At 37.4% G+C, this 16,642-nt stretch overlaps 1 protein-coding gene across 6 annotated transcripts in view; it reads right to left on the reverse strand.

Annotated features, from left to right (window-relative positions):
• Nucleotides 1–4,047: 4,047 nt before the first annotated feature.
• Nucleotides 4,048–16,642, reverse strand: part of LOC117993157 (solute carrier family 12 member 9) — a 30,875-nt gene continuing 18,280 nt past the window's right edge. For 3 of the 6 annotated variants that reach the window (XM_034980903.2, XM_034980901.2, XM_069506533.1), the window contains exons 15-21: nucleotides 16,159–16,307; nucleotides 13,874–14,065; nucleotides 12,522–12,712; nucleotides 11,618–11,757; nucleotides 10,669–10,769; nucleotides 8,132–8,261; nucleotides 4,048–7,437 (exon numbers count right to left, since the gene is read on the reverse strand). In XM_034980903.2, coding sequence (XP_034836794.1) covers nucleotides 7,357–7,437; nucleotides 8,132–8,261; nucleotides 10,669–10,769; nucleotides 11,618–11,757; nucleotides 12,522–12,712; nucleotides 13,874–14,065; nucleotides 16,159–16,307 — 984 coding nt within the window. In that variant the 3' untranslated portion in view covers nucleotides 4,048–7,356. The remainder of the gene's footprint in view (nucleotides 7,438–8,131; nucleotides 8,262–10,668; nucleotides 10,770–11,617; nucleotides 11,758–12,521; nucleotides 12,713–13,873; nucleotides 14,066–16,158; nucleotides 16,308–16,642) is intronic. The other 3 variants (XR_011238101.1, XM_069506532.1, XM_069506531.1) reach the window with 3 other exon arrangements.

Genomic DNA, 16,642 nt, shown 5'->3' on the forward strand with positions numbered 1-16,642 from the left:
TATGTAAATAGCACCCATCACCACTTTTTACCATGAACAGCAATTCTATATAGCGAGATGCACTGATCTAGTTCATCAGCCCCACCCATATTTTTGTTATAATTTTAGAACAATCGTGGCATCGCCACGTCGGTCTTCTCCCGCTTAACTGGACACCATCGCTTGACAGACCCTAGTGGTTCAATGCTATCATAGTTCGTTGCCATTATACACACACTATTATCTTTCCATCTTACCATAAGTAGCTCACTTCTCTTGTCAAACCTGTAGTCGTAAGAGGCACGGTCCATCTTTTTCATGTCCTTTGTGCTAGTCGGTGGACATTGTTAGTCCTGTTTTCTGTTATAGTCCCTGTAGCACGGTAACCTAGGTTTTTCAAGTGTACTAAAACATCGTACCTAGCTGGTAAAAAAGTTGTCAAAAAAACCTCGTGATTTGCTGCACAATTCAGACATTTGCCCCAGGTTGGGATTGATCGGCGAGTAACATCTTGTTGCCTTCTTTTCGACGCCAGCGGTTCATCGTCACTGTCATCGCTACCACTATCTTCGTTACCACCATCCTTACGATTCGTAAATATCTCGATAGTACCAGGCACGTCATGCGGTATGAACGACGACACCATATCGGCCCCTTCTTCTTCATCAGTCAACGCACTTGGATCAGGTGGTATGATAGCCATATCAAACGCATCATAGTCGCTATCTCGCAAAATGGCGTCAACAGCCTCTACAAGTTCTTTGTAGTTGTTTCGAGCCAAAAATATTTGTTGTTTGCTCATTGTTAGGAATCTGAACAAAAAAATAATTTACTTATGGATGTTGTCATTGTACACAATCGAGTACAGCAAGATTTATATGGCTATAGTTTTGTTGTAATTATAGTTATGTGATTAGAATGTTCTTTAAAACTTACGTTGACATGTATTTTATGGTAATTGAATGTGAAAACCAATTATTATACAGTAGTTATTATAATATTTCCAAAATTATTCACTTACCTGCATAGTACTCCCGTGACACAACTTCGACTGAGATTTTTATTCAAAAACAATCACACTACTCACATATTATTTATCTGTAGCTTTGAACACTATTGTTATGAAATAAAATATCAAGAATAATTCCGTCAATTGTTTGAAATATAAAACCCACACTTAATTATATGGCTGTACACAATTGAGTACAGTGACTTCTAATGGGTTAAGAAGATAGCGGGAAGTGGGTGGATGAGGAAGGCGGAGGATCGTGTGTGGTGGCGTGCTCTTGGGAAGGCCTATGTCCAGCAGTGGACGCAAATAGGCTGATTGATTGATTGATTGATTGATAAAAATGATAAAATGAAAAATCCAATAGGTACCTCTTAGAATAACAACCCAAAGGTAAACCTATACTTGGTTTTAAAAATGGAACGTAGATGAATGCGTTTTACAAAATGTCACACGGCAAAGTTGTTCGTACTCATTCGTAGTTAACTTCGTAACGTTTTCGAAATTCGAACGTCATCAATGGCGCCGGGAGGGGCGAGTGACGTCACCGGGAGAGGTACATGTAGCGAATTGGAGGAGCTATCTTATAGGTAGTTCTGTTTGAGGGCCAGTTCTATAGCGATCTGTTAACAGTAACACATACTTAATCGGCGATTGGAAAAGATTCATTGAACTGAAAATTAGCTAGAATAATGAAATAGTTAATCTAAAGTTATTGAATAATAGATAGTTAGGTACATAAATTTTTTTGCATGCCTTTTAAATTTTTGGATAAATCTGGCTCATAACTTGTCGTTTTAAGTTTCAAGTACCTACGACTATGAATTTTTATTTGTTAGTTGGCTTCTTAGTTTACTTTTTATTCTATTCAATCAAGAGAACGCTTGCTCGCACGAATATTATGTTGACATTACTCAATTAAGGATTGATTGCCCGACTTTAAGGATTTTTGTAGTATAATAATTAATTTGTATGGAACTGGAGAGCCGAAGAGCCGCAGGTTGCCGACCACTGCAATGCTCTCTGTAATCACTTAATCAGGTAGGTACCGATTTAAGTTAAACCAGTGATTAATATACTTAATCAACAAGTCCATGAAGTCGTCGATGCAATCGAGCGCGACATTATCTCTGCGTTAATCTTTAATTAATCAACGTTGCTAAACAGTGCCACCAGGCTTTGAATTTCCCCTCACTGGAAATACGGATCCAACAGTATAGAAACTGCATCTGTGAGCGTAATCCTCTGTGTAGCTACACGAATTGCAGTAGTGTGTGTGACTCGATTGAATGTTTTTCAAGAGCACACTTGCGCCATGCAGCCCCACAAAAAGTAGGCATCCGTAATTTTTTTTTAAATAATAGCCATGTTAAATGACTAATATTCCCCTTTCCTCTCCAATTAAGCGTCAAGCTTGTGCTAGGAGTAGGTACGACAATAGTGCAACGGGCGGGATTTGAACCCGTCGACCTTTCGGTTTTCAGTCCACTCCTTTGCCCGTTGAGCTATTGAGGCTCTATAATTGACTTCCACATTCAATCCACTTCCCAGGATTCCATGAAACTCAACTCAATGTTTCTGATACAAACCAATTAAGATCTTCCAGCATCCGTGTTTCCTGCCACGTTTGCATATTGATTTGCTATTGCACATGGTGCATATTGCTTGGTTGGTGGCTGGCTTTTCCTGCACGTTTAGCAGTGGGAGCGGTGGATATCGTATGCTGCATGTTGCACTATACAGATTTGCCTGTTTCGGTAGATTTTAGCAAATTAAGCTTTTGGTAGTAGCCGTAGGAGAACTAGAGTAACCGACATAGCTCAACGGGTTGCGAAGGGCACATAGTTCGTACAACCGATAGACGTTGGGGTCTCAACTTTCTCAAGGTGCTGGAATGTCGACTTCGTACCGGAAGACGCAGCATTGGACCCCCACTAGGTGGACGGACGACATCAGACGAGTCGCAGGGAGCCACTGGATTCAGGCAGCGCAAGACCGTAGCGTGTGGAAGTCCCTACAAGAGACATATGTCTCTTGTCTAAAAGACAGTGGACGTCTATCGGTTGATGATGATGATGCTTTTGGTTCCAGGATTGTATCAACTAGCAATGTGATCTTTCTTGCTAAGGGCAGGAACGTTTGGCTACAGCACAAAGTCTTTAATGTGTTCTTTCCCTAAGGCACATATACTGTGTCCAGACATAGTATTTTATGAATGTGTCATGTGTGCGTATTGTGAATATGTGTGTGCAGTTGTAAAAGGATTTGTGTGTAAGACTCGGTCAGATTAGGAGCAGCTCGAAACTTCGGTTAGGTAACGAAATATAGGTTCCTATCCCTAGGTAGGTAAGTAATCGGATATCGTTCGATTCGTTTGACTGCCTTCCCTATTTTACAGCCGATCAATCTATCTGTGATCTGTCGATAAGTTACTTACCTAGCAACGTTATCCATCCATACTAATAAATGTGAAAGTGTGTCTGTCTGTCTGGTAGCCTTTCACAGCCCATCCATTCAACCCATTTTGACGGAATTTGGTACAGCGATAGCTTGCATCCCGGGGAAGGACATAGGCTACTTTTTATCCCGAAAAACAAAGTTCCCACGGGATTTTTTAAAAACCTAAATCCACGCGGATGAAGTCGCGAGCATCATCTAGTTTGTCCTTAAAACTTATCGACAGATTAGATATAATTGATTATTATTAAGTTCGGCCATCTATATCTATATTCTATACTAATAAATAAAATTGAAATGTCTGTCTGTAATTTCGAAATAATTACTTCAAATTAAACTCTAGGTTTTTAACCAGGCTTTGCATTTTAGTACAATGGGGGGGGGGGGGGAGAGAGTTCGCTGGGGCAGCTAGTTACGTAATATTTTTTTTATTGTTTGTGATTATTGAAGTCTGTTATCATTTTGTTTTTGAAATTTTTTTCTTCGACTTCACGTCACCATAGCCTAATATTTGACATAATTGGACGATGCAGGATTAAACCGAGAGTTCTCTCAGTCTAGTCGTTATATTGTGCTTGATAGAAAAATTAAAAAATCCATAGTAAAAGAATATACACATTTATTTTCGTATCACAAAGAAGTAATCTTAATAATATAATTTTACAATACAAAATAATTGATCCCAGTTATCCATTATAATATCTACGTCAGGGAGAATGTTCCACTAGATGGGGCGCTTCATAGTATAACCCGTCGGAAATATCTGCGCACCTCGCTGGAATGCGCTTCCCCGCAGGTCACCCATTTTCGTCTATCCAGTAAAGTTGCCAACGCAAGCGCGTTGCATGACGTGATAAAGCCAGGTTCTCAGATATTTCCGACGGGTTGTAACATGTTCCAACGAACATCGTTGCCCGCACTCCTGTAATTAATCAGCTTTAGACGCAGTCCGTTTCCATGAACGATAAGTTAGAATCTAAATATATAAAAGGAAAAGGTGACTGACTGACTGACTGAATGACTGACTGACTGATCTATCAACGCACAGCTTAAACTACTGGACGGATCAGGCTGAAATTTGGCATGCAGATAGCTATTATGACGTAGGCATCCGCTAAGAAAGGATTTTTGAAAATTCAACCCCTAAGGGGGTGAAATAGGGGTTTGAAATTTGTGTAGTCCACGCGAACGAAGTCGCGAGCATAAGCTAGTATAATATAAAACACAAAAATGTTTCTACCTAATATGTCCGTTATAGACTTTGAGACCATCCAGCCGATGTGCCCCAAACCAGTTTCATTAGAAAGGCAATAATGCGATTTGCGAATATGGTTTTTAGCGTAGTAGACCCGCTAGTATTTAAAAAAAACACTCACAGAAATCCGTTCCGGTGTCGTGCGTTTGAATTTGTATGAAACTTGTATAATCCCTTCAAACTAAGAATAGGAATCTTTTTCCACGATATGTGATGTCTTAGCTAGAAATATAATATTCAATATAATATTTTCTTCATAATAATATTTTCAATAGATTTTGTGATAAGATTTAATAATAAAGAAAAAATACTTTGTGTAGAGTTGCGTATTACTCGTTTTTCCCGCACGTGTAGTAGCGGTAGGGCGGGCGGTCCATATGTTGAACGTTGTACTATCCAGATTTGTATGACTAGTGCTTTAGAGTTTTCACATTACATAGAACTAAAAATGTACTAAAATAGTGAGAAATTAAAAAAAAGGTTCCGACGAATTAAGAACCTCCTCCTTTTTTGAAGTCGATTAATAATAATTTTATTTTTAACCATAATAGTGTTTGAGAATATTATACCTATTTTTTTGTTGTCATGAATATTATCAGATAATTCGTTAAATATATGTTACAAACTTCTGATATCAAACTAAAATTAACAAAAATTTGCAAGATTTTTAGTCAATAGTTTCGTAAATAACAATCAGGGAAACCGTTGGTGCGCTAAAACTTTTACGGTCTAAATTAATACTAAAATCAATATTATTAAATTATTTAAATTAAGTTTACTATCTTGGATGTCAGCAATTAAATATAATAACCTATAAAAGTAAAAATAGAGTTTAGTCTTTTTAATTCTAATTAAAAGTATTTTTTTTATTAAACTAAACCTGAAACGACTAAAGCATAATTAAATTATTTTAGCCTATAGTACGCGACAGGTCGAGATGGCAAACGGGGTATGAGGCGGGGGGACGCCCCGCACACCCGCACGTCACCCGCACCGGTTTCGCGCGGGGGCTGTGCGGGTGTGCGGCATTCCGAACCAGTGGTAGTTACATTTGACGATTCAAAAGTACTTGTAAAAGATTAATTGAATAAAATAAATCCCATTCCGCGATTGCCATTTCGACCTGTCGCGTACTATAGTTTAATAATTAAACTAAATTTAATAATTAAACTATAGTACGCGACAGGTTTCAATTAACAGATTATCAATTAAACTTTAATTGATAAATAATCAACTTAGCAGCAAGTGGAGAAATAACTAAGCTTATGTCAGATACTCTTCATATTCTTTTTTTTTTTTTATTATAGAGATCTGGTTTATTTAATTCGATCTTAGTTCGAAGTCCCGCAAATTGCTAATACCATTTGGACGGCGTATATTTTTTGTAAATATAAAATTTTTAGTGATAAGTTTTTCTGTATGTACCTATATACTATATATATAGTTTTCTTTTGTATTTAAATAAATAAAGTAATTAATTAAAAGGATAACAAAAATACGCGTGGCCGCCATTTTAGTGACGTCAGCACTAGACTGAAGTTTCGAGCTGATGGTATACCTATTTTTACTTAAAACGTCAATAATATAAGTCAAATGACGTCAAAATGACGCCATTTGGATGTTAATGAGACATGGTTCCAGCGCAATAGCGGGACTTATACTACAAAACATTTATTTACAAAATATTTTAAATATCGTATTTTAATAAAATTATCAATAATTGACAACGACAATTTGATTAATATTATGATTAACTAGTTAATTTACTAAATTAATATCGTAAAATCAATGTTTATCGATTTTACGATATTGTGAGTCTTACATTTAGATTAATAATAAAATCTTGCTGGTTATAATAATTAATATCAAAATAATACTTTAGATTTATCAAAATATTTAAAACGAAAATAAGAAATAAAGAAAAGAGTTTATACAATATTAAAGCGTTAAATTAAATAGGATTGTAAAGTTTAAATTAACTTTTTATCTTAAAAAAATAAGAATACAAGATAGAAATAAAAGAAAAAAATAGTAGTAGTAGTGTAATAGTAGGATGTAAGATTTTTAGATAATAGTTATGCAGTTAAAATATTTACAATTTCGAAAAATATATTTTTTTACCTAAGAAAATCGTTATGGGGTTATGTTTTTATAATGTTTACTTGTGTTTTTGTTGTCATACTAATATTATAAATGCGAAAGTGTGTCTGTCTGTCTGTCTGATAGCTTTTCACGGCTCAACCGTTCAACCGATTTTGACAAAATTTGGTACAGAGATAGTTTGTATCCCGGGGAAGGACATAGGCTAATTTTTCCCCGAAAAATCAAAGAGTTCCCACGGCATTTTAAAAAACTTATATCCACGCAGACGAAGTCGCGGGCATCATGTAGTAAAGTATAAATAAATAAATAAAATAAATGTTCTCATCGGAAAAAGATAGCGTTACTTTGAAAGCTGTCACTTTAGTTTGGTTTAGAGATTGTGTGTGTGTGGTTAGAGAGAGAGAGTGTGTGTGCGTGTGTGTGTGTGTGTGTGTGTGTGTGTGTGTGTGTGCGTGTGTGCGTGTGTGTGTGTGTGTGTGTGTGTGTGTGTGTGTGTGTGTGTGTGTGTGTGTGTGTGTGTGTGTGTGTGAATTAGTACCAGTCAATATAATTTTTATAGCGCCGTCGATGTCACGGACTTCAAGCCTCGGACGAGAATAGTCGGTGAAAGATCCTTCGTGAATTCTTCTAATACCTGCAAAAATAAAAAAAACATAGTTCAGATTAACATTGTGGGACACTGTTTCTTTCTTTTCAAATATTATTTTTATTCTATTTTAGTATATTACTAGCTTATACTCGCGATTTCGTCCGCGTGGACTACACAAATTTCAAACCTCTATTTCGCCGCCTTAGGGGTTGAATTTTCAAAAATCCTTTCTTAGCGGATGCCTACGTCATAATAGCTATCTGCATGCCGAATTTCAGCCCGATCCGTCCAGTAGTTTGAGCTGTGCGTTGATAGATCAGTCAGTCAGTCCATCCTTTTATATATTTAGACTAGCGACCCGCCCCGGCTTCGCATGGGTGCATTGTAGATACTAATAATCCATACTTCCACACTAATACATTGTTTTCGTGTAACTTTGACCATTTAGGCAGCGCACGCCTCGGAAACTCTCGAATGAGTGGATTTTTTCCGACCTAATTCATATGATTTCAATTTCCCTAGGGATCTCTAATTTTTCGATAATTAAACTATACCTATAAACCTTCTTCTTGAATCACTCTATCTATTGGTTAAAACTGCATTAAAATCAGTTGCGTAGTTTAAAAGATCTACGCGTTCATACATACATACATACATACATACATACAGACAGCGGGAAGCGACTTTATTTTATACTATGTAGAGAAGAAGAAGAAGAAGATTCCCCTGTTTGGTTTACCTTTAAATACTGTTCGCAGATTACGTCATCAGCTGCGGATGGGTTGGCGGGCAGTCTGGGAGGCTGCGGCAACTGCACGAACGTCACCGCCGTGCCCTGCTCGCAGCGGGACTTGATTATATGGTTCACCCTGGAAAAGAAAAGAAATTAAAAAAAAAAAAAAAAAAAAAAAAAGTACATTACTGTCTAGGGGGAAAATGCATCATCAAACCGGTATGGACGTACGGCATCCAGCTCTGGAGTTCAGCTAGCCACTCAAATATTGAAAGAAAGAAAGAAAGAAAACTGGTTTATTCATCTTATGCCTAAGGTACAAACAAACTTAAAATTAATAGTTAGTAGATAATAAGAAGTACTTAATAATTAATTAAATCTAAAATGAGTTCTTGCACCCACTTGGCACAAGATGAAATGGCCCCAGCTCAGCATTAATGCTGCAGGTTTTAAAATAAAACCTGAGCGCTGGTATTCTGCCAGGACCAATAAGAGTGACGTGCACGTACGAGCCTAACAGTCTTCACCAACATCTGTGATTGACAGGATGAGTTCGATTAAACGGAGCTAAAAAATAAAAATAAAAAATAGTCATTGTGCATGGTTAGTATAGCGTGTAATTAAAAATCTTAAAAACTTGCCGTTTTATATATGGTATTGACGAGCTGTCTGCCGAGATAGGTACGGGCGAAATGTTACTTACATTACGTGTGTAGGTACCTAGATGTAGCAAATTAGCAGCTTCAAACGACCAAACTAAATAACCTAGAACTAATTAGAGTTTTTTGATCGTTTAGGAGTTTCTTTTTTAGATTATTCTTAAACGCAGGAACTGAACTTAAATTTCTCAGAGGAGGAATATTATTCCAGCATTGAGATACTCCAGCGCTTCCAGAACAATGTTTTAAAGGTCATATGCAACGCACCATGGTTCACAAAAAACTCCGAAGTGCACGAACACACAGAAATCCCCACGGTAAAGGAGGAAATAGACAGGTCACTTGAGGCCTACAAACAAAGACTTGAGCGTCATAAAAACAGCCTGGCAGTCCAACTTCTGGATGCCAGTAACAGCACGTTCCGCCTTAAGAGGACAAGTTTGGCCAGCATAATATAGCATAATAATTCAAATCAAATCAAATCAAATCAAATTATTTATTGCTTATTTGGGTTTACAATGGTTCTTAGTCATACATTGTGGTAAGTACAGCCAAATACCTTATATACTAAGGCATGCAATATTATGTTAGAATTATTTTACGTATTTTTTAATTATTCTTTTAAATTTGCTTATTTAAAAAAAAAAATTTATAAATATTTATAAAATTTTGTCACAATAATAAATTAAATAATACATGAATCAATTAGAACACTTATAACCTCCTCAGAACAATGTCAATATGGGCTAGCTACCAAATAATCAATTATATTGTCAAGTATTATACATATTATGTCAAAATTATACTTTGATTATTTTATTTTAATATTTTTATTTATTTATTTAGGTATTTCATATTGAAGAAGGGATGTCACATCGCTGGATGTGCAAAGCCTAAACTGTGAACATTTACGAACCTCCAATCTGTTTATAGTCCAGGGACTGATCGCAGATAGAAGAGAAAGAGAGAACAAAAAAAAACTGTCTAGGGGGAAGTGGTAGAAAAGATGAGGGGTAATAGGCTGGCATGGTATGGGCATATAATGCGGAGGGAAGAAAGCCATGTCACTAGAACAAATATGAATGTTATATATGCATATGGGAGAAAAAACCGGCCAAGTGCGAGTCAGGCTCGCGCAACGAATGCACAGGTGAAGACCTGTCATATGATACCCCACTTGATATAGTTATCTTACTTCGAAAATTGAAAATACTAATTATTAGTTTATGACCACAAATTTTTTTTTTGTGTGATGTAACCACAAATTCACGGTTTTCAGATTTTTCCCCTCATGCCAGCTACAAGATCTACCTACCTGCCAAATTTCATGATTCTAGGTCAACGGGAAGTACCCTGTAGGTTTCTTGACAGACAGACAACAAAGTGATCCTATAAGGGTTCCGTTTTTCCTTTTGAGGTACGGAATCCTAAAAAACCCAGCCAAGTGCTAGTCAGACTCGCGCACCGAGGGTTCCGTACTACACTCGTATTTTTTCGAAATTTTGTACGATAAATCAAAAACTATTATGCATAAAATTAAATAAAAATCGGTTTTAGAATGTACAAGTAATTTACCCCCCCCCAACTACAACCCCTTTTATATGATACCCCACTTGGTATGGTAATCTTACTTATAAAAGTTGAAAATACTAATTATTTGTTCATAAACACATTTTAATTTTTTTTTCCGTGATGCGACCACAAATTCACGGTTTTCGGATTTTTCTCCTTATGTGTGCTATAAGAGCTACCTACCTGCCAAATTTCATGATTCTAGGTCAACGGGAAGTACCCTGTAGGTTTTCTTGACAGACAGACAACAAAGCGAAGGGTTCCTTTTTTCTTTGGACGTATGAAACCCTAAAAATAACCAAAATGGCTTACTTTTGTAGATAAGTAAGAGGCACCCGTTGGAACAAGCTGTTCTCGTCCACGCTCGAGTCCGACCAGCGGCTCGCGTCTTCCAACGTTGGCCATTCCGTCACCTGGATATAAACAACACACCAATGACATACAAGGAACAACAACCCGAACTTACATCAGACATGTTTCAGTATTAACATTCCAAACCATAAAGGCATTCCGAACCAGTGGTAGATGCAGTTGACAATTCAAAAATACTTGTAAAAGTTTAATTGAATAAAAACATTTTTATTTTATTTTATTTATTTTTAGTATGACTTTAATTTGTAGGCTAGTACTTTGAGCATAATTCAATATGTCTAATTATCGAAATTGTGCAAAAAGGGTAGTAGACAACTGTGTCTAGTAGACAACTCATAACATATTTTGCATGTCAATTGACGAAACATATTGGATAATTATTAATTTTATGTTAACATCTGGCGTACTAAATACAATGTTTCTTGCAAATAAAAATTTCATTACGCACAGTACGCGGCAGAAAGTAATGTACATCGGCCTTTAGAATAACATTTCGGCTTTGTAGAGCGTTGTCTCTGTCACTCATACCTATATGACGTTTGTCGGTGTCAATGACAGGGAAAACGCTGTACAAATATGCTATCTCCTTCTAAATATCGATGTACATTACTTTCGGCCGCGTAGTGTACTTTGATCCGTCTAAACAGAGTAAGGGATGATTTATGCCAGCACGTGACGGGCGCGGGCCGTGCCACGTACGATACGCGGACGAGGCACGGATCCAAAACATCCATGCTCCCTGTATCATCCCTAAGCCTTAGGCCATTTGGACGCATTATATAGACGATCAAAGCTAACTATCAAAATCTTTGCACGCACAAACGCAAGCACACACGCACTCAAACACGCACATATGCACACACACACCAACACATTAAAAAAAACTCACGCTATGTGTGGTGGCACTAATCCTGAGCAGTTTGAGCAGCTCATCCAGCCTCTCGTTGACTGGTCGCCCTGGGGACAGCTCAGGCAGGTTGGGATCCATCATGGATGGGTCAGCTCCTATGGAGTAGGTACGTCCAGATTCTGTATGTTGCAAAAATTATGTAATATTAATTTTTAATTTGGTAAGTAGGTATATTATACTTCTCTGAAAAAAAACATTTGGTAAGTATACACTTTTCTGAAAAAAATTTGTTTTATTTGGAAAGTTTACACTTTTCTGAAAAAAAAAACTGGTCAAGCTAATTAAGTGTAGGATTCCGTTCATTTGCTCTTGAGGTATGGGAAACTTTTATTTCAAGTCAATAAAAAAGTCGAAAGTCAAAATATTGACCTTATTTCTATCAATTTTAAAAACCAATGACGTGTCATCTGCAAACAATACAACGCCGCGAACATTGCTGATATGGTATCATTTATATACACCAAAAATAGAAAAGGACCCAAGATTAAGCCCTGTGGGACACCATTAAGACAGATGAGTCTTGCGATTTCACTTTATTTATCAGTTTTTTTTCTTATTTGTTAAAGAATATTAGCCATGACTAATATTCTCCTTTCCTCTCCAACTAAGCGTCAAGCTTGTGCTGGAGTATGTACGACAATAGTGCAACGGGCGGGGTTTGAACCGTCGACCTTTCGGTTTTCAGTCAACTCCTTTACTCGTTGAGCTATTGAGGCTCTCTAAATTATGTCATTAAGATGCTTTGGATGCCATAGTGGCTTAGTTAAGTAACAAAGTCTTATGATCAACACAATCGAACGCCTTCGATAGGTCACAGAAGACCGCACCTGCCGCGAGCTGCAGTGCGAATAAGGCCCGCCTCTACTAGATATGCTTCACTCACCGCTGAGCACGGCTGTGGGCGCGGACGTGGCCACGTGCACGCGTAGCCGCAAGTGTTGCCAGCCGCGTGCGGAACGCACCACGGCCGCGAGCTGCAGTGCGAACAGGGCCCGCACCGTGAACGCTTCCTCCCTCGACGGTGCCAGCACCTCTACTAGCCACACGTCGATGTATTTCAGGGAAGCTACCTTCCTATCAAAGAAATATAGCAATCAAGTATCCATTTTTTATTATAACGCGTAAAAAATGACTTTTCCTGCGCCATTTTAACTAACATTATGTGTTATGTCAAAAGTACTATTTTCATTATTTAGTCATTATTTTAAAGGTGAATCGCACTTTTAACATGACATTTGACCCATAACAAAATGGCGCGTGAGAAGTCATTTTGTACGGACTATATATATGCCCTTCCGACGTCCGTCCGTGTTTCCTGCCAAGTATAATTTAAATATCTTCAAGTCAAGAGTGAATAGGCATCTTCTACGCATGCGCGCTCCAACCTAGGCCTTATCATGGCTTTTTTAAGCTTACCATCGTACAAGATATAATATAACTAACTAATGACGGACTGCACCATCTATATGTGATTTAGTAAACTAATTTTTTCGTGAACAAATTTTATTTTTTGTGATTTAACCCCAAATTCACGGTTTGCGGATTTTTTCCTTTACTTGTACTATAAAACCTTCCTACCTGCCCATGATTCTAAGTCAACGGGAAGTACCCTATAGATTTTCTTGACAGCCACGACGGACAAATAGACAAAAAACAAAGAGATCCTATAAGGATCCTTAAGGATCCTATAAGGATCAAGGAGGAGAGATACTCAATTGTGTTAGTTTATCTTTTAGTGAAGTAGGTAGGTTTAAATTAGTATGTAGTACAGTTTTTATTATAAGAATAGATATAGATGTATGAATAGCGTTAAGGAAATATAGTAGTAAGTTATGTACTTAGTGTTAAGAGCGCCACCTCGCCAACAAACTGGCCCACCAGTTTGGCGAGATAGATATGTAGGAAACTTTGTAAAATTATTATAAACTAGCTTATGCCCGCGACTTCGTCCGCGTGGACTACACAAATTTCAAACCCCTATTTCACCCCCTTAGGGGTTGAATTTCCAAAAATCCTTTCTTAGCGGATGCCTACGTCATAATAGCTATCTGCATGCCAAATTTCAGCCCAATCCGTCCAGTAGTTTCAGCAGTGCGTTGATAGATCAGTCAGTCAGTCAGTCACCTTTTCTTTTTATATATACAGATAAATAAATTAAAAAAAAAGGGATCTTTTTTCCTTTTTAGGTACGGAACCCTAAAAAGACTTGGCAATGGTAAAAAAATCCCTGTATACCTCTCAACAGCAGCCATGTCGAGACTATGGAAGTGTCTGCAGAGACACACGTTCTTGTTCACGCAGAGCACGTCGGCCACGATGCGCACGTACTCCGACGCGGATAGCCGCGGGGAGGTCGGGGTTCGCGCGGGGAAGATCACTGTGCCGTTTTCCAGGTCGAAGTCACTTGTCTTGTAAGGGGAGGTTGGACTGAAAAGAAAGTATATATATGTCGGAGCGAGCGGCTCACGATCGTCATCAAAAGGGTAGTTCTAGCCTAGTTCATCTATCATATGTGGGCAAAGGAAACGCGCGAGGCAAATGCAATAACTAGGTGTACTGAAATCACTAAAGAGTCTTGTTTAACGACATTGTTCACTAATCACTTCGTTCTTAAGATAATGGCCACACGTCTGCGTCTAATCTGCGTTTAGAAGTCTTTTTCAAGATTTAATTAGGAGAGCGTATAACGAGTCCTTGGGTCGCGTTTGATCGGTATCGAGGTCAGAATTTGACTGTCAGCTTCACGCTCTTGCAGTGTTTCCATATGTAAATCGAGAATTACCGTGTTCAAGGGTTAAAATTACGGTGTTTCTAGATTAAATTACGGTGGATTAGCTAAAAGAATACCGTGTAAATTACCGTGTCATTTTTAAAAGAAAAAACGTCACGAATTTGCTTTTTAATCAACTATTAATATTATTCTGAGTCTGACTCTCCTAGCATAGCAATATTTTTTTCATATACGGATTTATTAATATTAATATTTTGTTAAATCTCATTAGTTTTACATTTTACTCCTTCCTAATTGCTTGAATAAGGATGAAAATAGATTGCTGAGATTTGATGCTTAAACCGAGAGCAAGAGAAATGTTGCCATTACGAAATATGCTTAGGTGACTGAGATTCGTACTCGTATTACGCAGTATATTATGAATTTTTAACGTGATTTTGTATTACGGTGACACGGTCAAGGTAATGGCCATATTACCTTGACGGTAGATTAGGGCTGAATTACGGTGCATCTACGGTAATTACCGTGTACATGGAAACACTGCGCTCTTGTAATGTAAACTTTCCTATTACTTAGATAAACAAACCGACCCAGGCCACGTTCGATGGCATGGTAACATGTCACCGCCGCTCATAATGAAAACAATGATCTCTTTGTATTTCGCTACGCAACAAGCTAATCGCGCTAACGTAAGCAAAAGCATTCCCGAGATGCGATCTGACACCGGTCGCCGGCGCCGCGCGCCGACATATAAATAAATAAATAAATAAATAAAATCATTTATTTCACCAGATACAAAATCATATTTTTGTTAGTATTGACACGTAGGTACCTTAAAACTAATTATTATAAAATTCTTACTAAAACAATACTGTGCACCTGTTTTCCGAACTAGTAGAAACTGTGTCTCGGAAAACAGGGCCTCCAGCTCGGTGAGTACAAAGCTAACTACATACTAACTAACATACTAACTAAGCTAAAGAGCTAAAGAAAATATTATGTGCGTGGAAGTCCATGTTATCTGTGTGTGTGTGTGTGTGTTTGTGTGTGCGTGAGTGCGTGTGTGTGGGGGTGTAAGTGAATGAGCACGTATAAGAGTGCATATGTGAGTGCACACAGTAGTTCAGTATAGGTGAATACATTCTAGTATGTGTGATAGAAGCTGTGATAGCCTAGTGGTTAGGACGTCCGCCTTCTAAACGGAGGTCAGGGGTTCGATCCCGGTCACGCACTTTTAACTTTTCGGAGTTATGTGCGTTTCAATTAATTAAATATCACTTGATTTAACAGTGAAGGAAAACATCGTATGAAACCTGCATGACTGAGAGTTCTCCATAATGTTCTCAAAGGTGTGTGAAGTCTACCAATCCGCACTTGGTCAGCGTGGTAGACTGGCCTAAACCCTTCTGACACTGAGAGGAGACCCGTGTTCTGTATTTAACTTTCTTTTTTTTTTAATGCAAAATAATAATAATTGATTAATTATAATGAATAATATGTAAATAATGAGATATTTGAGCTATTGTATTAATAAATAATTGTTGTGTTGCCTATTGTTGTAGTAAGGATTCCTATTGATAATTCTATTTGTGTACCTATTCAAATTTGCACACCATAGTATGGTAGATTGTAGCTCGAAACAAAAATTGTAATTGACAACTTATAAATGTACCTACAATCAACAAATAAATAATTTGTATTTGTATTTGTATTTGTATTTGTAGTGAGCCGGCGATGGGTTGATCATGATGATGATGAATTATTATTATTTTTCGCGTACTAAACTTACTCCCTAAAGAAGTCCTTAGGAGGTGCAGTGTCCCTGAAGCCGAGTAGAACTGTATCAGGCTTCATAGCTCCTAAACCTGACAGCCGAGTGAGATGGGCTGCTCCATTGCGTATTGACTCGGCCAGGCACAATTCTACGAAGGCTTTTACCTGGACAGACATTAGTCTTGAGAATACACACACACAGACACACATACACTCACACATACACACACATACATATGTTGTGAATCACCTACTAGGTATTTTTATTAGTTAATTGACTTTTATATTTTCATATTATTATATTATTGTAAAGCTTGTTTAAATTATCAAACATACTGTTATAAATTTATATTTAATATCTATTTAAGTAATCTGTAAAAAATTGTAATCCTATTTGGCCTTATTTTCAGTCTGTTATTATGTAAAATTATATTGTATATATCGCTGTTGATTGCAAAAAATAAATAAAATAAAATAAAATAAAATAGAAAGAGATGAAG

This window comes from Maniola hyperantus, chromosome 23, assembly GCF_902806685.2.
Source record: "Maniola hyperantus chromosome 23, iAphHyp1.2, whole genome shotgun sequence".
NCBI lineage: Eukaryota > Metazoa > Arthropoda > Insecta > Lepidoptera > Nymphalidae > Maniola > Maniola hyperantus.